Source organism: Lissotriton helveticus, chromosome 7 (assembly GCF_964261635.1).
Source record: "Lissotriton helveticus chromosome 7, aLisHel1.1, whole genome shotgun sequence".
In the NCBI taxonomy this organism is placed as follows: Eukaryota; Metazoa; Chordata; class Amphibia; order Caudata; family Salamandridae; genus Lissotriton; species Lissotriton helveticus.
This window is the reverse complement of record NC_136068.1, coordinates 1,724,574,726-1,724,599,015: the sequence shown is the minus strand read 5'-3', so window position 1 is coordinate 1,724,599,015 and position 24,290 is coordinate 1,724,574,726. Positions and strand designations below refer to the sequence as shown.

The window sequence follows — 24,290 nt, the reverse complement described above, 5'->3', positions numbered from 1 at the left end:
TTGCAAAAGTGGACAGAAGAGGAGAACATACTCTCAAGGTTGCAATATGGTTTCCGAACGGGAAGGGGTACAATCGAGCAGAGCTTGAACTTACATCTTATTATGTCAAAATATGTGGTGATTAAGAGGGGAAGTCTCTACATAACATATATAGATCTAAGCTCTGCTTTTGACTGTGTGGTCCATGACCAATTGTGGGAAATTCTTGACCGCCTAGGGATGGACCCATCAATTCTTGCCTTCATCATGAAATTGTATAAGGATACTGGTGCCAGGGTCCGGTTTGGCTTGAAGGGGGAATGCTCGCCAAGGTTTACCATCAATAGAGGGGTGAGGCAGGGTTGCATCCTAGCCCCCCTGCTCTTCTCCCTCTATATAAATGCCATCGGTGAGCATCTAAAAAACATTGAATGTGACTACCCTAAGGTGGGAGGCCAACCCATCCCAATCTTGTTGTACGCCGATGATGCGGCTATCATCTCACAAACAAGATTGGGGTTACAAAGAGCTGTTGCTGCATTTACCAACTATATGCATGAAAGGGGCCTAAAAGTCAACATTGGGAAGACCTTTTCTATGGCCTGTAGTAAGGGCAGAAAGAAAATTCCATGCCCCATTTTTATCAAGGATCAAAAACTGGAGACAGTTGATAATTTCACGTACCTTGGTATAAGTATAAACAGGAAGGTATTATGGCACTCCGCTGTTAAAGCCAGGAAACTTGCCTTTGTTAGAGCAATTGGAGGCATACGTGACTTTTCAAGCAAAATAGGAGGGAGGCCAGTTAAACAACTTATTAAGATCTATAAAGCCAAGTGTGTGTCCACAGCCATCTATGGGGCTGGCCTCTGGGGTATTGAAAATGACATCTCATCAATCCAAGTGGCAGAAAACAACTTCCTAAGATACCTGTTAGCGACATCGAAATCCACATCAGTCTATATGATGCATATAAAATTAGACCTACCGTTTATTATGGATCTAATTAAAGTTGAGCCACCGCTTCTATGGCACAAAATTTGGACCACTGCCGAGACTGCTCTAAATCGCGACATAATAATGGATATTCTTAAACTGGAGGGAGCAAAACATATGAAATGGCTTATATATGTCAAAAAGATGTTCCAAGATATAGATCGTCCTGAATATTACATCGACCCAACGACATTGGAGAATATCTCAAGAAAAGAACTTAGAAAGACCCTATTGGATCACTTAGAAGCCAAAAGGTGGGCGACCCAGAAACTAAACAAATCAGTTCAGGCCTATCAAAGGATCACAGTGAATAAAGGGTTACAACGATATCTGTCCAGTGACAATTCCTGCTATACAAGAATGCTGCTTACAAGATTCAGGCTGGGCTCCTTTTTTCGCTTAATAACTTTTCCAAAATGTAATGACTGGTCGCGAAATCTGAGCCTATGCCCTTGTGATCACATGTCGGCCCAATCAAATATTCACTCCATATTATTTTGCACTTATTATACCACCCCAAGGAAATCTTTATTGAGACCTCTGCTGAGAAAATGGGGCCTAAGGTCCTGCAGAGACGCCTTTGAACGCCTACAAGAGCTGGAGGACAAGGATGTTATATGTAAAATGGAATATTTTTTAAAATTACTACTTAAATTTAGAAATACGTTAGCAGGTATAACTTGATTCGCTAAAATAGTTAAAGCTTTTATTGTATATTAGTATGTTTTTAATTACGATGTCCGTCGAAAGATTACTTCTTATGGAAAATGTAATTAATTGTTATAAACGTTATAAATGTGAGAAGCTTTTCTTTGAAACCAAAAATTCTTTTTGAATGCTTTTATGATATTCTATGTAAATATCGAATAAAGCTTATTTTGATTTGATTTGATTTGAATTAAACTTGGAAGTTATCAAAAGAGCAAGGTATAAAATCCATACTTAATCACAAATGTTATACAAAGGTTGGCCTTCTACGCCACATACCAAATCGGAAGCGAGATACAGCAAATACAATGGGGGGGATGGGTATCGAAGGTCAAGACCCGACAGGCCTGTGCACAGTGTCTAAATCCCAGATTCCTGATTAATGGGATTAGCCAACATTTCCTAATTATTGCATACGCAGGACAGAAAAACATAACATGGGGGACATCTTCTCTTTCATAGTTACAAGCAGGACAGGCTTCCCTATCTGATTTTGACCATTTACAAGTAAACATCCTAATAGGCAAGCCCGTCTGCGCCCGTCCGCGCCTGGACCGTGCCCAGGGCCAGTCCCCCTGCCCGTCCGGCTGTCTCTGTCCGCACATGCTGGACCAAACCCCAACTACTCCTCTTAAACCCCACAACCTGTTCTACTTATACACGCTGTAGCCCTGACCACTTGGAGGACGCTCCTTTTCACTGCCCTCACTGTAATTTTACGCTCCCGCCTTGGAGCCTTCGTCCCCCTCCCCGCCCTAACATGCCTAACCACCTGTCTCATCCCCTGACGCTGAAAGATGGCCTGGTTAATTGCAGGTCACTGCCCCGCCATGCCAATGAGATTTGGATGTCTATTATCTCTGACGAATGGGACATCCTATTTCTCACTGAGTCTTGGATCACAGACTCCTCTACCCCTGATATCCACCTTGCCACCCCGCCAGGTTACACCATAAAGGGCATCAATCGTGCTGGGGGCAAATCAGGAGGCGGTTTAGCCATTATTCTCAAATCCCATCTGCATCTGACCTCCACCAAACTGACAAATATCGGGATAATTGAAGCTATGTACTTCTCTATCTCGGAGTCCGCGGCAGTAATATTGGCGGGTATATTAGTCTACAACCCCCCTACCGCTTTCACCCTCTCACTTACCGCACTTACTCACCAGTTGGCCGATCTCTCCCTTAAACACCAACACTTTTTGGTGTTGGGTGATTTCAACCTTCACGTTGATAATTCTCTCTGCCCAAAAGCTAGCAACCTGACGGAAACTATGCAGAGTCTGAACCTACTACAATTAGTCAAGGGCCCTACTCACATTGCTGGACACACCCTTGACCTAGTTTTCGCCAACTTCCTCAACATCACAGTCCTCCTTTCCCTCCCTCTCACCTGGTCTGACCACTATCTTATCCCTTTCTACCTTGCGTTGGGCTTGAAACCTGCCCCTTCGGTACCCAGAAAGGAGCCGGGTAGAAAGTGGCATAAGGTCACATGTGCCACCTTTGACCCTCTATTCCACTTTCAACTGGACCCCCTTTCCACTGACATTGACGGAAATGTTTCCAGGCTCAATACTGCACTAATCCAAGCCATTGACTCCATCGCCCCCCTCAAACCTATCTCCTCCGCCAGGTCCCGGCCCTCTGCTCCTTGGTTCTCTACCACCCTCCGTGAGGAAAAAAGTAGATGTAAAGCACTTGAACGCAAGTGGAGGCAGAACTACGACCCGGAAGCCAAAGTCATTTACAAATCCGCTTTGAAAAATTTCCTTAAACAAAAAAAAAACACTATGAGAGACCACTTCTCACTTCAAATTGCTAATGCCAAGAACTCGTCTAAAATCCTCTTCACCATTGTTAAAAACTTCATCAACCCCCCCGCTAGGACCACGCAGAACTCCGCTAGCCAGGCACTCTGTGATGGACTCTCGGACTACTTCCTTGAAAAAATTAATAAACTCTGTGCCTCATTCCCCAGTGGGTCATCCCCCCAGTTCCCCAACACAAGGTCCCCTCTATCCGCTTCCCTACAGTCCTTCAATAAGCTGACTCTTGAAACAGCACTCAGGCTATTCACTCAATGCAGATCTGGTGCCCCTTCCGACCCTATTCCTGCCAAACTCCTGGGTGAGTTGGCCCCCTCTCTGGCCAACTCCTTTCTCTCCATCTGGAATGCTTCCCTCCACCATGGCTTCTTCCCTACCACGTGGAAGGAAGCACTGGTGGTCCCCATCCTGAAAAAGCCCGATGCCGACCCCACTATATTCGCTAACTACCGTCCCATCTCCCTCCTCCCCAAACCCGCCAAAATCCTAGAAAAGGCTGTGCAACTACAACTTACGGAGTATTTGGAAAACAACTCTCTGTTGCATGATTCACAATCCGGATTTCGTGCGGGTTTCAGCACTGAGACGGCTCTTCTGGAAGTGGCTGAGACCATTCGTGAATGTGTGGATAGGGGCGAGGAGGCCATGCTTGTCCTCCTCGACCTATCCGCCGCTTTTGATACGGTCTCCCACTCCACCCTCCTAGACCGTCTCAAGCAGGTCGGCATCGGTGGCACTGCCCTCACCTGGATCGAATCCTTCCTTACTGGAAGAAGTCAGAGGGTGATGCTTGGGCTTTTCAAATCAGAGGATAAACCCCTGCTGTGTGGTGTGCCGCAGGGTTCTGCCCTCAGCCCTCTGTTTTTCAACGTCTATCTCGCACCCCTGGCTGCCGTGGTGGAGGCATGTGGAGTCAGAGTGGTCTCTTATGCTGACGATACTCAGTTGATATTTTCCTTCAGAGACCACTCGGACTCCACATTTGCCAACTTTCGCCAATGTCTTGACGGCATTCGTGTCTGGATGACTAATAACCATTTAAGACTCAATGCGGACAAGACAGAGGTGCTGTTTTTTAACCAGAAAAATCCTATCCCCCCCTCACGGTGGTGGCCCACCTCACTTGACCCCGCCCCCTCCCCTGTCCACTCAGCTCGCAACCTAGGCTATCAGTTCGACGACTCTCTCTCATGTAAATCCCAAGTCAACAAGGTCACATCTGCCTGCTTCATGAAACTACGCATGATCAAGAAGATACTTCCCTACCTCCCCTTGGACGCCCGCCGAACAGTCACCCAGGCCCTTATCACGTCCCACCTGGACTACGCCAACAGCTTATACGCTGGCGCTCCTCAGTACCTGATCGATCGACTCCAAATCGTTCAGAACGCGGCGGCCAGACTGATCGGAAATATCCCCTACCGCCAGTCAGTCGCCGCCTACCGCAAAGAACTCCACTGGCTCCCCATTGCCAGCCGCATTCAGTTCAAGATCCTTACTCTCGCTTTCCGAGCTATCAATGACCTTGGACCCAACTACCTGAAAAAGCGAGTGTCCATATCTCATTCCATTAGATCCCTGAGATCTAACAACCTACGCCTCCTGGTTTCTCCTCGCTTTCGACACGCCAGAATGGGCGGCAGAGGGTTCAGCGTTATCTCTGCTAAACTGTGGAACTGTCTCCCTATCGATCTTAGGTTCTGTCCCTCTGAAGCCATCTTCCGTGCTAGATTAAAAACCTGGCTGTTCTCCGCACTCTGATTCCCCTCCTGTTGCTTCCTTTCCTCCCCTCTTCCCTTGAGGCTCTGGTTCTAGCGCCGGGACACCCCTTCGGGGGTAGCTGCGCGCTCTATAAACTACAAAAATAAATAAATAAATAAATAGGGAGACTGCCATGCCTTAGCTGAAGATACAACTTCCTCGCTAGTGGTGGTCGTATTATATCTAGGAATTCCTCATAACGAGGTTCCATTTTTACTAGGAGGAACTCTGCAGACAGCCTACCCATGGTTACCGATCTCTGCAGGGCTAGTAAATTCTGCCTCCTCAACTCAATTTGTAATTCCAGTCTCGACATCCCCGAACAGCACAGCTCAGGTATCTTCCAGAGCTGTGGCAGGCCTATCCGCGTGCTAAATGCCCTAATGTGAATCAGCCATGGGATATTTTTACTTTTTAAATAGGGCCAAACCTCCAGGAACTCTGCTCTATAAGAAGCCAGTTCGGGGACTGACCATAGCCTTTTCCAATAGAGCAGAGGCCTTGCGGCTACAAGCTCCTCTATCGACTCCAACCCCAGATCAAATCGTAGAGGAATGAGTGGTGTACTTGGTGGCAATCCTACCATATTCCTCATGAAATTTTGCTCCACCCTCAAGATGTTGGATGTATTTTTGTGGCCCCAAAGTTCAGCACCATAGATTGAGGCCGTTCTGGCTTGAAGTCAGTAAATTTCGAGAGCCGGAGCTGTCAGTTTGAGGTCAGAGATTCTGTGGACTTTACTAATACCCCCAGTAACTTGTGATAGCTTAAGGGCAGATTGAGAAATTTAAGGGCCCCAATAAAAGTTCTCCGTTATGGTGATACCAAGGTAGACAAAGGTCTTAACCCTCTCCAGGGGGATACCATCAAGGACGGGGTTTGGGCGTGTCCGCTTCAGGGGATTGAAGATCATAAACGTAGTTTTATCCAAGTTTATCTCCAATCCCCGCGAAGCACAAAATGCCGCAAAGCCGTCCACGATGCGCTGAATGCCCGATGATGTTTTGGATAACAACAGAGTGTCATCCGCAAACATCAGAGCGGGCACTCTCCCAGTCGCTAATCAAGGGGCATCATTGTCTGTTACACCAGATAAATGGTCTACAAGGCCATTGATGTACAGACTAAATAGTGTTGGGGCCAAAACGCAACCCTGGTGTACTCCCTTTCTGACGGGAAAGCATTTTGAGAGGTCCCCATGCCTCCCGCACCTAACCTGGGCATAGTTGCCAGTATGTATTCTAATTAATACAGCCAAAAGGTAGGGTGGGAGACCCAAGTCTGCCAGGACCTTCCACAGCTTATCCCTGGGCACGAGGTCAAAAATAGCCCGCAGGTCGACAAAAACAATGTAGAGGCTGCCACCCTCCACACTTGTAGTTTTCCAAAATAGTACCTGCAGGCGGAATATTTGATCCAGGGTAGAAATGCCTGACCTAAATCCGGCCTGGAGTGTGGTCAATACTTCATTCTCCTCCATCCAGCCCAGGATCCTATCCAACATGATCCTGCCGATTAGTTTTTGGGTTGTATCTATAAGGCTAATGGGCCTATAGTTGGATGGAGTCAACGGACAACCTTTCTTGTAGATGGGGACGATCTCAGCTCCGAGCCATGTCCCCGGCAAATCAGTCCCCGACAGAATCTCATTAAACAGGACATCTCATATGGGGCCCATATTTTGGGCTGTTAGCGGAATAAGGGCCAGATGTAGGTAAAACTTATTTACCGATTCTTAATTACCGAATTTTACCGATTCGGTAATTAAGAATCGTAAATAAGAAGTGGGGGTATGTAGGAACATCCAGATGTTCCATTTACCGAATCGTTAAGAATCGGTATTTACTTGAAGCCCATAGGAATGAATGGGGCATTACCGGTCGGTATTTACCGATTCGGTAAATACCGATTTTGACAAGGGTGCAGGGGGTGTCACTTTGACACCCTCTAGCACCCCCACAAAAGGTTCGGGGGCCATATGGCAGGCAGACCTGCCCTAAGGGCAGGTCTGCCTGTCATATGGCACAGGTGTGCATGCACACATGTGCATGCACACCTGAATCGGTATTTTAACATCAAATACAATTTGATGGTAAAATACCGATTTTGTAGGCCTTGTGGGACTCAGAAGAGTCCCACCTACATATCAATTTTACCGATTCGGTAAATATACCGGTCGGTAAATTTACCGACCGGTATATTTACCGAATCGGTAAAATTACCGATTTTCCCTGTTTACCTGCCCCTACATATCAAATGCCAAATACCGGTCGGTAACAGCCGAATTCGGCCGTTACCGACCGGTAAAACCCTACCTACATCTGGCCCCAAGTCTCCTGGGAGTTTATCCAGACCAGGGGCCTTGTTAGAGAGAAGCCTTCCTATTGCTGACTCAACCTCCTTCAAGGTAATAACCTTGTGCCATTCAAGGTGGCACACTTCCCCAGCATCAGAGGGATCCCTCCTCCGCCGGACGCCCATGGCCCCCACCAGTCGGTGCTCGTGGTGGGTGCCCGGGGGAGCCGGCAGTGGAGTCGCCCCAACTTCCCCCAATCGCAGATCAACCACCCCCATCTGTCCTGGCTCCTTACGAAGTTCACGGCTTGGGGCGGTTGTAATCTCTGGTTCAGTGCTAGCGCATAATGCTCCAAAATGAGCCTCCCACACTGACAATGCTATATTAGGGGCACAAGCCGGACCACCCCCGCTCGTACTCGTTGCAACAATGGCCCAAAACGTCTTGGAGTCCCTGCGCTTAAGAGCAGATCCAAGGTCTTCCCACGTCTTTTCCTCCCAATCCCTCTTGGCCCCTATGATTGCCTTTTTGTAAAGGAGTCGAGATTTCTTTATACCTACTCTATCTTGGGCTTTGTTTGCGGCCTGTAGGTCTTTTTTTGCCTTCCTACAGGCGGCATCATACCAGGGGTGTGCCTTGGTCCGCGGTGGCTTTGCCACACCCACATAGCAAAACACATCCGCTAACTCGGCTGCCAATTGCTCGTGGATTTTCACAGCTCTACCTTCAGAGGCAACATCCCCCATTTGAGAAATCAGTGGTATGTATGTATTATATACTTTAGCCAGTTTGGTGGGAGAAACCAGTAAATGCTGCCATTTTACCCTTCGGCTATTATTAGCTAAAATGTGGGGCAGAATTACACTGGTTGCTTCGGGTGCCGGGTTAGTCAACCCAAAGCTTCCAGGTTTCAATGTTAGCCCAAGGGCGTTGTGGTCACTATCATGTCTAGGGAGCACCCTGAATTCCAGCAGCCTATCCCAGTATCTTACCTCCATCAATATATAATCAATGATGGAAGTTTGATGTAACCTGTTAAGGGCAGCTGACCCGGGTCTGTCAGGCTCCACCCGCCCATTACACGCCCGCATAGACGTTGTGAGGGAGAGTGATTGAATTTGTAGAACCAATGGGGACCAAGCCTTAACAGGATGAATCCACGAGTCAGGAACGTGCCAAAACTGGTCTTCGTCATCCAGTTCACCCAGCTCTGGACTCACAAGGGGCTCAAACTGGCAATTGAAGTCTCCTCCAATAACCAAGAAAATTGACGGGTCACGTGAATGTATAAAGCTTTTCAACGCAGCAATTGCAATGGACTCACGCCCACTCTTGACTGGTCTTGAATAGACATTTATTATAGCCACCTGGGGCATGTTTTCTGGGGTTAGGAGTACACATTGAACATCTGGTGAATTGGTGGGCATTTGTGCAGCCCTGGCACCCAGGTGCGTGGCCACCCATATTGTAAGCCCACCCGATGGTCTCCCTCTACCCCCAGTTGTTGCCAAGATGTCAAAGGCGGTATAATCTGGCATTGCACTCTCCTCCAGTGCCCAAGTTTCCTGCGTTAAACAAATGTCATGCAAGACCATAAAGGAACCCCACTCGGGCAATGATAGTTTGCTTTTCAGCCCAGCCACGTTCCATGACAAAATTTGTATACAACCATCAGTTCTCCCAGGGCTAGTTGTTGCTCTTTCCATACCTATAGTGGTCCCAGCATCGAGGGTTGGGTTTCTAGACTCAGGTGTCCATTCCCTTATCATACCACAGGGTAGTGCATCATTTGGTGCACTAAGCTCCACGAGTTGATCCAATACCCCCAATTGCGTCCCGTCTTCAGAGATTTGAGGGTGATCTACTGTTGTATTCACTAAAACAGTGCTAGGATCATTACCTTCCAATTTGTCAACTAGCTTACCACCACTACTAAACATAGGTGGTACAGGATTCGGCCCCACTAGGCGTCAGTCCTCCAGCTCCAGGGGACTGAACCTTTTTTTTGAGGGAATAGTGAGAGTGAAGGAATGTGCGGATAGGCGCCCTCCCAAGATGTAGTCCCCTGGTAGGTTCTGTAAGGGAATCTATTATGGGCCCCTGGTGGTTGAGGCTCAAGCCCCGGCCAATTCTTCTCTGACCAGTGGGGTAAAAATATGATAAAGGCAGTGGGAAAATTTGTGTATTCGACCAGATTGGCAACCCATTACATATATGTTCTACAGCACATGTGGGCCTAAAATTTATAACCACACAATTTCCTGCCATAGTTTTGGGTCCAGACCCAATCCAGTCTATTCTTCTGACAGATAAGATTTCACCTGAAGAGCTAGGGGGAGAAGGCCTATTGGTCCTAAGCCATTGAATGCATTTGTTGAGGGTAATGAAGAATCTACATCGACCGGTGCAGGTTCAGGGGGCGAAATAATCTTTTTAGATGTTTTCTTTTGGGTTTTACATTTCTTACTTCTAGAGTGGGTTTTGACTAACTTTTCCTGCTAAAACTTGTGGGAGGGATTTGGGCGGAGGTGAGCTATTAATTATGCTAGGAGCGGCCTGGGCACAAGGTAAATCAACAATAGAGGACGTAAGGAAAAAGCTACAGTCAGGAGGATTAACTGTAACTGCAGAATAGTCCCCCACTTCCTATAGAGGAGGGAGAGCTGGGGTGATTGACAATCGCCTCTCCGTGTTTTCTATTGCCGTCGCTACAACCCCTATAGTTTTCTGGAGCATCTTATCGATTGCTGTTAGGCTTGGGAGGGGTTGAGTCGTAGCAGCATGGTGCCTAGTCATCGGATAAGAGTTACTGTTTTTACCCATTTCGGTCATAGATAATAATAATAAGCTAATCTGAGCAACCAAATTTCACTAAGAAGGATGTACCCTGGGCACCCCCAGAAAGCTTTGTAGGCGAAATAGGGCAGAAGAAAGTTAAGTATCAACTCTGCAGCCAATTGCATATATCACATCATCCCCCTTATTTTTTTTTTCTGTACCAAGTACCTTTTCAGTCAAGTTGTAGTCCAGAAAAGGGGTGCAGATGTTACAGGGCTGGGCCAGCCCAGCCTCGTCCGGCACAGGACAGCCGCAGACGGCCCCGCACTTGTCCTGGGCTTCTGCCGGCGCTGCCCGCGCACGTCCCGTGTCGTGGACAGTGTCAGGAGTTTAGTAGTAGTGGAAGGAGGGGCTAACTCGCCTCAGGTGCTCCTGGCTCACCAATTAGCGCTGTGCTGCTGGCAGTGGTAGTCCGTGTTTTCCCAGGTACACGGAGTGTGGCGATGAACAAGCTGCCCTTTCTCCCCTTTGTGACCCTCACAGATTCGCCCTCAGTCCACGGGCAACACAGGCTCCTCTACGCGGGCATGGCAACCAAGGCACCGGAAAGAAAGCTCCACGCAGCGGCACCCGCGCCAGCGGCACCCGCGCCAGCGGGTGCGGCAAGCTGTAAAGTACTGCGAGGCTAACTCGCCTCAGGTGCTCCTGGCTCACCAATAAGCTCTGGGCTGCTGGGAGTGGTAGTCCGTGTTTTCCAAGGTACACGGAGTGTGGCGATGGACAAGCTGCCCTTTCTCCCTGTTGTGACCCTCACAGATTCGCCCTCAGTCCACGGGAAACACAGGCTCCTCTACGCGGGCATGGCAACCAAGGCACCGGAAAGAAAGCTCCATGCAGCGGCACCCCATGTGGCCCAGGGTTATCTAATTTATGGCAGAAACCTCAAATTATGTGATACATTCTCTGGAAATAAACCTGGCATTGCTGATCTCACTTTAAGCTTATAAGTACTTGACCTTGAAAGATTTCATGCAGATGGATTAAACTACACCAATTTCTTGACACATGAAAACATTTTTGTGCCCTCATTTGGCTTAGCCAGACCTTTATGGATCTGCACGAAATGTAACATACCATCAGAAATCTGTCTAATTTCATGTGGATCCATTAAATACAGGTAGCTGTTGCCCTTTTGAAGGATCTAAAAGTGCCACACGTTTTCTAAATTTTATGTAAATTTGGCAGAAGATGCTAAAATTGCAGCCAAGTCAATAATACATGCTTTCAAGAGCCCAGATAGCTCTGCATTAAGTCTTCCAAGCCTGGCCTACACATTTTTCAAATGCAAATATTTTGCAGACTCCGGACAGATTTACGCCAAATCAAGCAAAGTAAAGGCACTCCACCAAGTAAAGTTTTACTTGTATGCTATAAGTTGTTGTAAGTCAATTCAGAGGTTTCTGCTTCAGGAGAGAGCACCTTTTTAGTATGAGAGCTAAAATAGGAAATACGAAAATTAGTTGATTTACTGACAGTTGATTAATGACCCAGTCTCTTCCTTCCAGGTCATGGCAAAAATGTTAGTTGGCCCGTAAAACTCAGTGGGGCCAGTCTCAGAGGTTGACCTTGTAGAAGTAATTTATAATTTTATCGATCAATAAGCTTGGTTTGTGTAGAGAACCATAGTGCAGAAGCATCCTCAGAAAGGAACTATATCTTAAGGGAACCACCAGTTTAGTGGCACTGCAGCCAACCCTACGCTGTGCATGTCCTTTGGGTTGGCTTTACCTATGCACCATAGTGCAGGGGAAGATTGTTTATGTGCAGGAAGGTGTCCTTCTTTAAATGGCATTTTGTAACGTCTATGTGTGCTGCTTAATGCAGCACACATAAAAGTTAAAAAACATAATTTTTTAAAGATTGTTTATGTGCAGCAAGGGGCACCTTCCTCCACATAAACAATCAATGGCATTTTGCTGTTTCCATGTGTTTTGCACAATGCAGCACACATGGAAACAGCAAAACCAAGGAAAAATGAAACCTCTCCTTGTTGCGCTCTGTTGAGACCAATTTTTCCCTGGTGTTAATTTTGGCACTGCCCCATATTTAGGCCACCCTTGTAAATATGGGGCAGCATCAAAATCAATGGGTGGTGCAGTGAAACGCCCACCACAACACCCATTGCCCTCCCCTTTCACTCTAAGTATAGTGTCAAAGGAGGCTTTATTTACAAGGCAGAGCAGAGCCACATTTCGTGGCTTAACACTGTTTTGTAAATAAGGTGTGACAGCAATGTCGTGAAAAGTGACATTGTTGTGGCAATAGGGGCATGTAGATATGCCTGTTGGTTCTACATTAAGCTTACAAACATAAACCCTAATGGCTTTGCCAATGCTTGTTCTTTGTGAAAGACAAACTGGTATTAAAACAGTTAAGCTGCAATGAAATGGTTCCCTTGTATGAAAGGATTTTGGTGCACCGTATGTGTAGCAACTCCAGGCAACGGTTATAGGACAGGTTCTGTGGCAGAAAGCCTCAACTTTAACACTGCATATTCCATTGTCAAATGTACCTGTGCAGTCTTGTGTACAAATCATACGTATCAAATTTAATACCGCTGTACTCTTTTACGTGACTCCTAAGTGGACCCCTCGTAGTGGAGATTCCATTAGTTAGAGGCGCCCTTTTAGTGCACAGCAGTGTACAAATTGGGACCTGGAAGCTTGGGGCATATTATCAAGGGATTTATCTCCGCTTTTTTGGCTTTAAAAGTCAAGAAAGCGGAGATAAAATTATCTCCCTATTACCTAGCTGTCGCTAACACCAGTTAGCGACAGCTAGTAGAAGATAGCGACCATCTTGGGCCCCGCTATGCATATCAGAGAAATTTATCACTAATGACGTGCAAAGTGGGCGTGCCAAGATGTTAGCGACTGGAAACAGTGTCATAGATTGGAGTAGCATGTCGTAGAGTCGAGTGGAATGTTGTGGAGTGACGTGAGAAGAGTGGAGTGGAGACGAGTACAGTGGAATTGAGTGAAGGAGAGTGTTGTATGCCATTACAAACAACACGTTTTCAATTGAAATTACTACTACATTTGCGCATACAGTCTTGCTGATACAACTATACAGTGCACAAACGAATTGTGGAAATGGCATCACCTAGTGTATTCTTCATTTGTGCTTTCCTAATTCTGATCTTTTTTGAAATATTTGCACAGTTCATATACAGACATTTCGATTTTGTTGCATGGTAGAAAAATAACTTCCTTTTCCTGTATCCAGCAACATTTTCAAATAAATCCTCTCAAATTGAAGTAAGAGAAAGAGAAGTAAACAACAAGCTTTCTCGGTAGACAGAGCCTGACATTTTACCTCTGTCTTTGAGTGCACAGCAAATTTGACAAGAAAAGTAGAAAATGTATAGGCTTATTTATAGAAAGCAAGAACTAGTGGAAGAATGCAGTAAACAGTCTAAGCTCTATGGGATGGACTAACTTAAGCTGGGCAGCCTGAAAGAAATAGAGCCAGAAAATAGAAAGCAAGCAAATGTGAGTTACAGATCATTAAGTCAATGGTAAACAATGGGTAGATTGCATTCCCCAGGAAGCATGTCTATGCTGCGCTGTCTGGTAGGCTTTACCCAAAACACTCAATCTGCGCTAGTAGTAACTTAATTGGCCATTTTTACTTCATAGGAATAACATGGATCCTGTATGGAAGACCACAATGCCATCTGCCTATAATAGTAGGCGACCTATATGTAAGGTGCGGGGGAGGCCGGTGGGTAGATATTTTCATGATAATTCATCCTTCAGAGAGACAGCTTATTTAGAGACACAGAGGATGGCCAAGGCCAATAAGGTTACCTTGCAGGAGAAGATGAGAGCTGCAAGCCCCAAAGGGAAGCAGCACCAAATCATGTTGAAGATGGAGTAGCCCGTATAGCTTGACACATAGTTAGGCAGAGGCATCGTCACCATGGTTGTCTGTGTGGTCACCACAGGCACAGCTTCCTGAATGAACACCGTATGGTTTTGTGGGTATTGATAGGTTGGGTAGGTTGGGTAACCAGGAACCATATTCACATATGGTGGCTGCTGCATTTGCATCATTGGAGGATTGGGGCTGGAGGCTGGAGGGTTGTAGGCTGGAGGGTTGTATGCTGGCAGATCCTGTTGGTTTCCTGTTGGGTTCATTCTTTTGATCTGTATCTCTTTTCTTCTTATCCTAAGTTAATGTATAGATCTCTTGTCTGTAATTCTGCCACAAACTCCTCTCTTCTTTTTCTCCAGTTTTCTATGTAGCCAGTTTTAAGCCCAGTCGGATGTCTGCCTTCCAGCACTGCCTCACGTCCCACACACTCTGTCTGGTTGCCTTGCCTAGAAGTCTCTGCAACAGAAACAAAAGGAAGTATTCTGTTTTCTGTGTTCACAACGGTTGCCTGTGGTGCAAAATTCCCAGCGAAGCACCTGAAACCAATTGTTTGACAATTGTTTGACAGTATACGTGTAATCTCCAGCTTGTAAAGCTGCCATTATATCTATTGTTCAATGCAGCCATGGAGACTCTTTCCTGTCTTGTTACTGTTCATGTTGCATGAGTTTATTCCCTTTGACGCATGATTTCAGACATTTGCCTTCTTATGATCTCTAGATACAACTCAAAGGCCTCGTCTCAACTTTAGGTGGGGTGTCTACTGATGTCTACTCTCTTGACCCCTGTCTGTCCTTCTTGTACATTGCCCTTTGCATTGTAAATTTACTGTGCGTCAAGCAAGTCTGCTGCCCATACAACAACTTAATTTACTTTTCCATTTTATTGTTCTCTCACTCGACTGCAGTGCATGGTACACATGCTACTTATTTGCCTTGAGTTCCTAATAGCTCAACCTGGTCATGTTCAGATATAAATTTTCTTCCCACCGAGTACAATTAGAAATAGAGAGCTGAATTAATCAAAAACACATTGGGGCTCATAACAAAGGCATTTTGGAGGAAATAAGGCAGTACTGTTGTAGGTAATGTTACTAGCCTTTGGGGCCCAAAGCATCGTAAATGGTCAAAAATGGCAATATTCAATTTCAAAACCCACGCCGTAGCATCAATTTCTTGGGTGTTACTATGTAGTGTAATGATCGCAGATCCTGTCAGACGAGCAAATATTGTACAATTGTGTAGGCTGCGTGAACAGAACAGATACTTGTTGGAGGGTACGTTGTTTAGTTATGAGCAGCAGTAATACAGGCACAGCTAGCCCCTCGCCCAAGCAGCAGCTACCAGGACTGGTAACATGGACACTCAAATGCCTTCACATTTCAACAAGCAATGCTGTCAGACATTAGCACTAGACTAGTGGCAGTCTCTTATAGGGGTTCTAAACCTCCATTTAGCATCATTGTATTAAAGCAAATAAGCACTTTTCTGACCTGACCATCCAATGCAGATCAAAGACATCTTCAGGTTTGAGAAGCATTCCATCCTCAAGGTCACTCTCTGTAACTTTGAAAGGTTAAGAGCAATGCTATGAGAATGCACTTAATTTAGCCAGAAGATAAAAAAAATAAAAATCATGAGTAACTTGGTAAATGTATTAATACGACTCAAATAAGTCAAATACATTTCCTTTCAGGGTGATATAAAATGGTTTAACCCCAAGCTGCATTTTTGAGTGTTTTTAAAAAGGCAGCAGGACCCCCAATTTGAGTTGTGCAACAATATATTTTGTCCTCAAGTCTCATGAGAGCATTATAGTTTGATTACATGTGTTGCAACAAGTTATGCAATTAAAAACAAACACGTTAGGTGACCCTATCTATTTTCTCTGTATAGCATAAATCTGCATTGCCATTTAAGGGCAAATTACGAGTGGTGTGTAAAATGTTGCCATGTGTGAAAATTCCTGCTTACGCACATCTGGCGTCCTCCCCAGCATTGGTATTCATAAATAAATGTGCCACACACAGAGCCTGGTCTTACACCTCTTTATTGCTGTGTGTGTAAATGTGGAACTCAACATTCTAAGCATGAACTCTATTCATCACAACCGAACTTTCAATGTCACAGTTCTACAGAGTCTTTCAGGAACCAAAAAGTTCCATCATTATTAACTCACGCGGCACTTAATCTCTCTACTTGTTGAATAAAAAATGCTTTCTTTTCTGAGATGTATATATTCACATTAAAACTCCTCCATAAGTCGTCATTACTCACTGACTAAATGCCCAGATCGTGTCTTCTGAGGCTGTGAAGTGAGAAGAGAGGTGTCCATGACTGGCACTAGTGATGTGGGACAGATGCAGTCAGGGGGCTCTCTACCATCTCATTTCTAACATCAGGAACTGGTGAATGATGAGGCAGGTACCTTAAGTGTGAAAAATCTCATGTAATGGGCTTTCCAGAACAGTAAGTAGTCACTAGGGGGCATATTATCAAGCCTGTGCGATAAAATTATCGCCGCTTGATCGGCCGAAAACGGCCGATAAAGCGGCGATAATGGACTTGATAATATGCTCTATGGAATTCCAATCGAAGCCCATGTTAGATGTGAAGACATCTAATATGGGCTTCGATTGGAATTCCATAGAGCATATTATCAAGCTCATTATCGCCGCTTTATCGGCCGTTTTCGGCCGATAAAGCGGCGATAATTTTATCGCACAGGCTTGATAATATGCCCCTAGGTGTTCTATACTAGTCACAACTTTGAAGGATTCAGCATAAACTGGGGCATCAGATTTGCGATGTCTTTGCTGTCGCACCAATACTCAATCTCCTGCATTCAAAGCAGTGTTCTTTACACATCAATGCTTGTCAGCATATACTTTCATCTTTTGCTTGAGGCACAAATTTGTTTGACGAAGTTAACCGTCTGTTATAGATCCACTGTTGGTCTTATGTGGTATCTTGGTCATGATGGCTCTTCCGAACATCAGGGTAGCGGGACTTTAACCGGTCATTGAGTGCGGAGTCGATAGATAAGCCCAAAGAGCAGCGTGGATCGCTGACTTCAGATCAATCTTCTCCAATGTAGCAGGCTGGATAGCCTTTTAAGTGTCTCAAAAAGCATTTGACAGCGCCATCTTCTTGTGGCCAAAGAAGGGTGCTTTTCTGATGGTTCACATTGAGATGATTAAGAAAGTCTCTGAATTTTCAACTTTTAAAAGGTGGGCCACTGTCAGACTTTAGAATTGAAAGAACACCTCTAAATGACTCTTTCTGAGTACTCAATGAGAGAGCTTCTACAAATGGAAAATGGGAATATTCATTGATAAACACCATCATGTGATGTTGATTGCCAAGAGGACCAAATAATTCAACAGCAATTCTCACCCATACGTGTTTTACTAAATCTGATATGTTCAAGGTATGTTGAGTGATTTGGGAGATAAGCAATTGCACAAATGACAGGCCTTCTCTTTCAACTCTCTCATCAAAATGAGGAAACCAAACTCGGTCTCAGAGAGCTTGTTTAGTGGCAACAAGTCCACAAAGTCCTTCATGGGCCACTTCAATTACTTGTTGTTGCAGGCTCTCCGGTATGACGATTATCGACCCTCATAAGACAGTACCTTCTTGAGTAACAGATAGTTCCTTTTTCACATTTTAGAACTTCTGATATTTACTGTCACGTGTGAGAGGATGAGCGTGCTGTTTCCTGGATTGATGTGCAATATTATCTTTTAGCATCAACATGTCACTATCTTTGCTCATTGCAGCAATAATCTGCTCCAATGAAATAGTGACAGGTGTTCTGGACTTTATGATGAAGTTAATGTAGGTTGGGGACGTGATCTAGCCGAGCAGCAAAATGTCCACACCTTGAGAGGGCTCCGCTAGCTGGGTCAATATCCGTGTATAATCCGCCTGCATCTGTGAACGTGATGGCTGCAATTTACCAGTAAACGATTCTCAGTTCACTGGGGAGTCAATTGAGCCGGTCCGGAGGCTGTGCCAGGTGCCATCGGACTGTTACTGGCTGCTCCTAGCCATGCTCAGGTCTGCATGTGCGAGCTGCGGGCCTGGCTCACATCGCGTGTACATTGATACGCGGCATCGGTGGAGACCTCGGAGCTTGGTGTTCAGGCCTCCCTGTGCCTGGACGAGTGACGTGACATTGAGCCCGCAGACCAGACCGAGACTACGTTGCCGGCTTCTGCACATGGAGCGCGTGCCGATCTGCAGGTGAGAGCCTTCCGTGGTGACCCTGGCTACGCCGGCTGGGCTGGTACGATCCCCGTGCTGGGAGGGGCCCTGCGAGAGAGTGCCCCCTCACCAGAAGATACTGCAATGTGGGCTCTTGTGGCAAAATCGGCTGGATTGACAGCCTCCAAGACCTGCTGCATGCCATAGCTTTGGGCATGTGTGGTGGTCTTCGCCGAGTAGAGTTGGAAAGGCAGGGGCGGCTGGGAGAGTTGGAGGCCCAATCACGCATAAGGAGTAAGCATGGGCGGATTTTGCGAATTGGCAATCCGCGAACTTGCGTATTTACGGATTCGCAATCCGCAAAATCCGCGAACTCTTGCGAATTTGCGGATTTTATATATTTTTTGTGTTCGCAAGGGTTTCTGCCAGTTCGCGAGGGTTGTGTACCAGTTCGCATTTGCGAACTTACTTGTCGGCTCGCAACGGCCGCGACTATGTTGTTTCTACGTCTGGTTCATTATCACAGGTTCACAGCACCCTCTGTTTCACCACTGCCACCCTCTGGTACACCCATGCCACCCTCTGGTACATCACTGCCACCCTCTGGTTGGTTTATCACTGTAGATTATGGGGGTGAAAAAAAGCAAGCACACCTGCCCTGCTTCAACTGACATGAATTAATTTGGGGTTGATTAATGTGTCACTGAATTTAAACTTCCAGTCTGCCTGGCACCTGCTTCCTTATCTGTAATTTGCTTTCTGTTGCAGTGCAATTTTTTTTTCACAGGACCTTTGTGGCCTACTTGTAGCTATTCTCTGAGCCTGCTGTGAGGGTCAGAGCAGGGTCATAGAATAGTTGCAAGTAGGCAAATGATCTCTGAAGGGGCCCCTCAGGAAGCACTACAGGGAATGGTTACTAATGATAAGATTGAACTTTTGCATCTGCTGAGTGCTTTCAGTTTTGCAAAAATCAAAATATCCAGCAGCATCCACAAAAAGTAATCCTTCCAGTTCAAGATCCAAATCAAAGTGACCAGCACATGAAGAAAGCACTGGGAGGAGCCTGCTGGACAGGAACAGGAAGTTGGAGACTGTGGGGCACTTCCTTCCTCCCACCCCCCCCCCCCCCAAATGGACTCCTTGCAAAGAAAAAGTGCAGGCAAATGTCAACCTGAGGAGTTATTCTGATAAAAATCATAATTTTCAAGGTTTATGCTGCCTGCTGGTGGATTTCTTGTGCGAAATTGCAAATTTTGCAATCTCGCAATTGCGAGATTGTCGCTGCCCGCCGCATTTACGTGTTCGCAAGTGTTTACTCCCGCGAAATTGTATAGTATTCTAGTTGGCAAGTGCGACCAAGCAAAAAATCCGCTTCGCACGGATTTTACGAATTTTCGGCAAGTTCGCGAGAGTTCGCGGATTGCGAATTTGCCGAAAATCCGCAAAATCCGCGAGCGGAACGGATTTTACGCCCATGCTTAATAAGGAGAATCCACCGCACATAGCCAAGTGAGTCTGCTTAGGCCACTGAATCACCACTGAACACACCACACGTTCTTCTGACTATCAAAGTGCTGGAGTAACCACCAGTAGTACACTCCTGCATGCAAAGCAGGATTATAGGTGTATGAAATCAACTGCATGGGGCAACTGAAAAGGTGGCTACGGCCTTTACAGCACCTCAAACCTGGCGCTGTGGTGGCTTTCTGTGCTACTGATCCCAGCTCAGTTGCCAGGGGAAGGCTCCGGCTCCCCTTATTTGACCTGCAAAATCTGTGGCGGCTCTGCAAGCAATACACTCTGATATCCAACAGTCCCATTGCTGGGTCGCTCGGATGGAGAGGCTGGTGAGCAAAATATTCAGCCACCGCGTGGAGCGCACCCTCGAGAACCGGTAGTGTGGCCTAACAAGGAAATGGGGAAGACAGATACTAGACAAAGCAAGCTTCCCTTTAAAAATAAAAGACATACCAGAACAGCGGAATCAGAGACTGAACCCAAAAATGAGCATGGCTTGGGCATGGCGGGGGGAAGTGACGACATGTGCTCTATTCTTCTTGAGGTGTGTTCCAGCCTCAAACTATTGATACTAAAATTGATAAGCTCACGGATCGAATGGATCAAGTTAAGAAACAAGTGAATTCGCACTCTGGATAGATCAACTTGAGAACCGGGTCTCCAAAGCACATGAGTTCCACACGGAGTCCCGAGAAAAATTACTGAATATGGGAAAAGTGCTGGAAGTTATCAAGGCCAAGAATGAGGCTTATGGCCAGAAGTAGGTAACTTCCATTTAGCGGGTCCTTAATAGGGTCCTTAGCATTCCTTAATAACGAATCGGAATATCCGATTCGTTATTAAGGCCATTCATTCCTATGGGCTAGGAGGCGCATAGGAATGAATGGGAAGAGATTCACTATCAGCGATTCGGTATTACCGAATCGTTAATAGCGGGAGGTATTTCAAGGGTGCCAGGGTGTCCAAAGGACACCCTTTTGCACCCCTGAAATGTGCATGTGTGCACATGTGGCGCACATACATGCCCTAAGGGCATGGATGTGTGCCACATGGCACATAAAAAAAAGGGTATAGAGTCAAAATATCGAGTTTTTTATTTCGACTAGACAAAATATCGAGTTAAAAATATAGAATAGACAAAATATCGACCAGACAAAATATAGAATGCCAAAATATCGACTAGAAAATTTTAATATCGAATAGAATAGCAATAATATCGATTCCAAAATATAGAATGGACATAATATCGAGTAGACAGAATATAGACAACAAAAATATCGAAATTAAGGTAAGTTAATAATAATGTTTTATTTTTGTGTATATAATTCTGTAGCGGGTTGTGGGTTTATAGGGGAATAGGGTGGGAAGTAATTTAAATATGATTAATTAAATATGTTATTTTATTTATTGGTATTTATTTAGAATTAATTATTAATTGGTAATTAATTAAAATGTAATTGGTAATTAATTTTAATTGATTAATTGATAAATATGTTAATTTTAGTCATTTATTTTCTGTAGCGGGTTGTGGGTTTATAGGGAAATAGGGTGGGAAGTAATTTAATTATAACTACTTAAATATGTTATTTTATTTATTGGTATTTATTTAGAATTAATTGTTAATTAATTATTAATTGGTAATTAATTAAAATACAATTGGTAATTAATTATAATTGATTAATTGATAATTATCTTAATTTTAGTAATTTATTTTCTGTAGTGGGTTGTGGGTTTATAGGGGAATAGGGTGGGAAGTAATTTAATTATAATTAATTAAATATGTTATTTTATTTATTGGTATTTATTCAGAAATAATTGTTTATTAATTGGTAATTTATTGTAATTGATTATTTGATAATTATGTTAATTTTATTAAATTATTTTCTGTAGTGGGTTGTGGGTTTATAGGGGAACAGCTTTGAAAGTAATTTAATAGTAAGTAATTAATTTTTTTTAAAATTTTATTTTGTGTCTAATTTTTTAATATTTTTAAATTGTAAATTAATTTACGGTTAATTGGTAAATAATTAGTATTAGTAGATTATTTTTATTATTAAATAATTTAAATTTTTTAATTTTTATTGATTAATTAATATATTTTATATAATTGTCAAATATTTTAATTCATTTGTAATTGGTATTAATATTTATGTTATTTATATTTATATATGAAGTATTTAATTTCCCTACTATTGCACTCACTGGAGTGGGAATAGTAATTTTTACCTCTACGCTATCCAACCCTTTCCCTACTGTTGCACTCTCTTGAGTGGGAATAGTAATTTTTACTCTTACGCTATCCAACGCTTTCCCTACTGTTCCACTCTCTGGAGTGGGAATAGTACATTTTACTCTCCCACTATCCAACGCTTTCCCTACTGTTGCACTCTCTGGACTTGGAATAGTAATTTTTACCCCTACGCTATCCAACGTTTTCCCTACTGTTGCACTCACTGGAGCGGTAATAGTAATTTTTACCCCTACGCTATCCAACGCTTTCCCTACTGTTGCACTCTCTGGAGTGGGAATAGTAATTTTTACCCCTACACTATCCAACGCTTTCCCTAATGTTGCGCTCTCTGGAGTGGGAATAGTCATTTTTACCCTTACGCTATCCAACGATTTCCCTACTGTTGCACTCTCTGGAGTGGGAATAGTAATTTTTACCCTCCCACTATCCAACGCTTTCCCTACTGTTGCACTCTCTGGAGTGGGAATAGTCATTTTTACCCCTACGCTATCCAACGCTTTACCTACTGCTGCGCTCTCTGGAGTGGGAATAGTAATTTTTACCCTCCCACTATCGAACGCTTTCCCTACTGTTGCACTCTCTGGAGTTGGAATAGCAATTTTTACCCCTACGCTATCCAACGCTTTCCCTACTGTTGCACTCACTGGAGTGGGAATAGTAATTTTTACCCCTACGCTATCCAACGCTTTCCCTACTGTTGCACTATTTGGAGTGGGAATAGTAATTTTTACTCCTAACGCTATCCGACGTTTTCCCTACTGTTGCGCTCTCTGGAGTTGAAATAGTAATTTTTACCTCTATGCTATCCAATGTTTTCCCTACTGTTGCACTTACTGGAGTGGTTGTATTAAATTTAACCCTCTCGCTATCCTACGGTAAAAATATTGTATATGTTTTGTTAATAATATGTATATATATATATATATATCCCAGCAAATCTCCTCTCTCTTCAAAAGAAGTGCACCAGCACAGGTCGTGTCATGTAAAAATTTGTTTAATCCATGGAACCCCACTGCATGAGGGACTCACACTTTCCCAACGTTTCTGCTCTCACAGGAGCCTTGATCACGGGACTAATCTCTGCATTTTGAATCACCCCACGTGCTCAATTTAAACACGCAGGCACATCTTCAAGCAGATTGCACACTGGGAATAATGAAAATCTGGCATGGAGAAAATAGCTCTCTTTTAAAAGTCCATGCGCCAAATAGCTGAATAATGGACACAGCGCTGCATAACTTTCCTTCCACTGACAGTTTTTCCCATGTGTACATAGTTAAGGTGTGTCCCAACACTTTGTAATGTTTAAATGTTCCAGGTACTCCTTCAAACACGACACAGCCAGCAGTGAAAACGTTCATCAACTTCCCTTACTTTCCACACACGAAAGATTTCACCTTTCAGGGGCAAGCAGGTCCGGCTCCCACATTAATACTCCAACTCCAATTTGCCTCGGAAGAGCCCGACCTTCACAGGGCAGCCAGTGCATCAGGACGAGGCAGCCTGAATATGTCCCAGCAAATCTCCTCTCTCTTCAAAAGAAGTGCACCAGCACAGGTCGTGTCATGTAAAAATTCGTTTATTCCATGGAACCCCACTGCATGAGGGACTCACACTTTCCCAACGTTTCTGCTCTCACAGGAGCCTTGATCACGGGACTAATCTCTGCATTTTGAATCACCCCACGTGCTCAATTTAAACACGCAGGCACATCTTGAAGCAGATTGCACACTGGGAATAATGAAAATCTGGCATGGAGAAAATAGCGCTCTTTTAAAAGTCCATGCGCCAAATAGCTGAATAATGGACACAGCGCTGCATAACTTTCCTTCCACTGACAGTTTTTCCCATGTGTACATAGTTAACATAGGACACACCTTAACTATGTACACATGGGAAAAACTGTCAGTGGAAGGAAAGTTATGCAGCGCTGTGTCCATTATTCAGCTATTTGGCGCATGGACTTTTAAAAGAGCGCCATTTTCTCCATGCCAGATTTTCATTATTCCCAGTGTGCAATCTGCTTGA

At 44.7% G+C, this 24,290-nt stretch overlaps 1 protein-coding gene across 1 annotated transcript in view; it reads right to left on the bottom strand.

The window, feature by feature from the left end:
* Positions 1 to 23,915, bottom strand: part of LOC144769662 (uncharacterized) — a 37,353-nt gene extending 13,438 nt beyond the window's left edge. The window contains exons 1-3 of the mRNA XM_078653837.1: positions 23,660 to 23,915; positions 14,219 to 14,741; positions 10,578 to 10,739 (exon numbers count right to left, since the gene is read on the bottom strand). Coding sequence (XP_078509963.1) covers positions 10,578 to 10,739; positions 14,219 to 14,548 — 492 coding nt within the window. The 5' untranslated portion in view covers positions 14,549 to 14,741; positions 23,660 to 23,915. The remainder of the gene's footprint in view (positions 1 to 10,577; positions 10,740 to 14,218; positions 14,742 to 23,659) is intronic.
* Between the last annotated feature and the right edge of the window lie 375 nt (positions 23,916 to 24,290).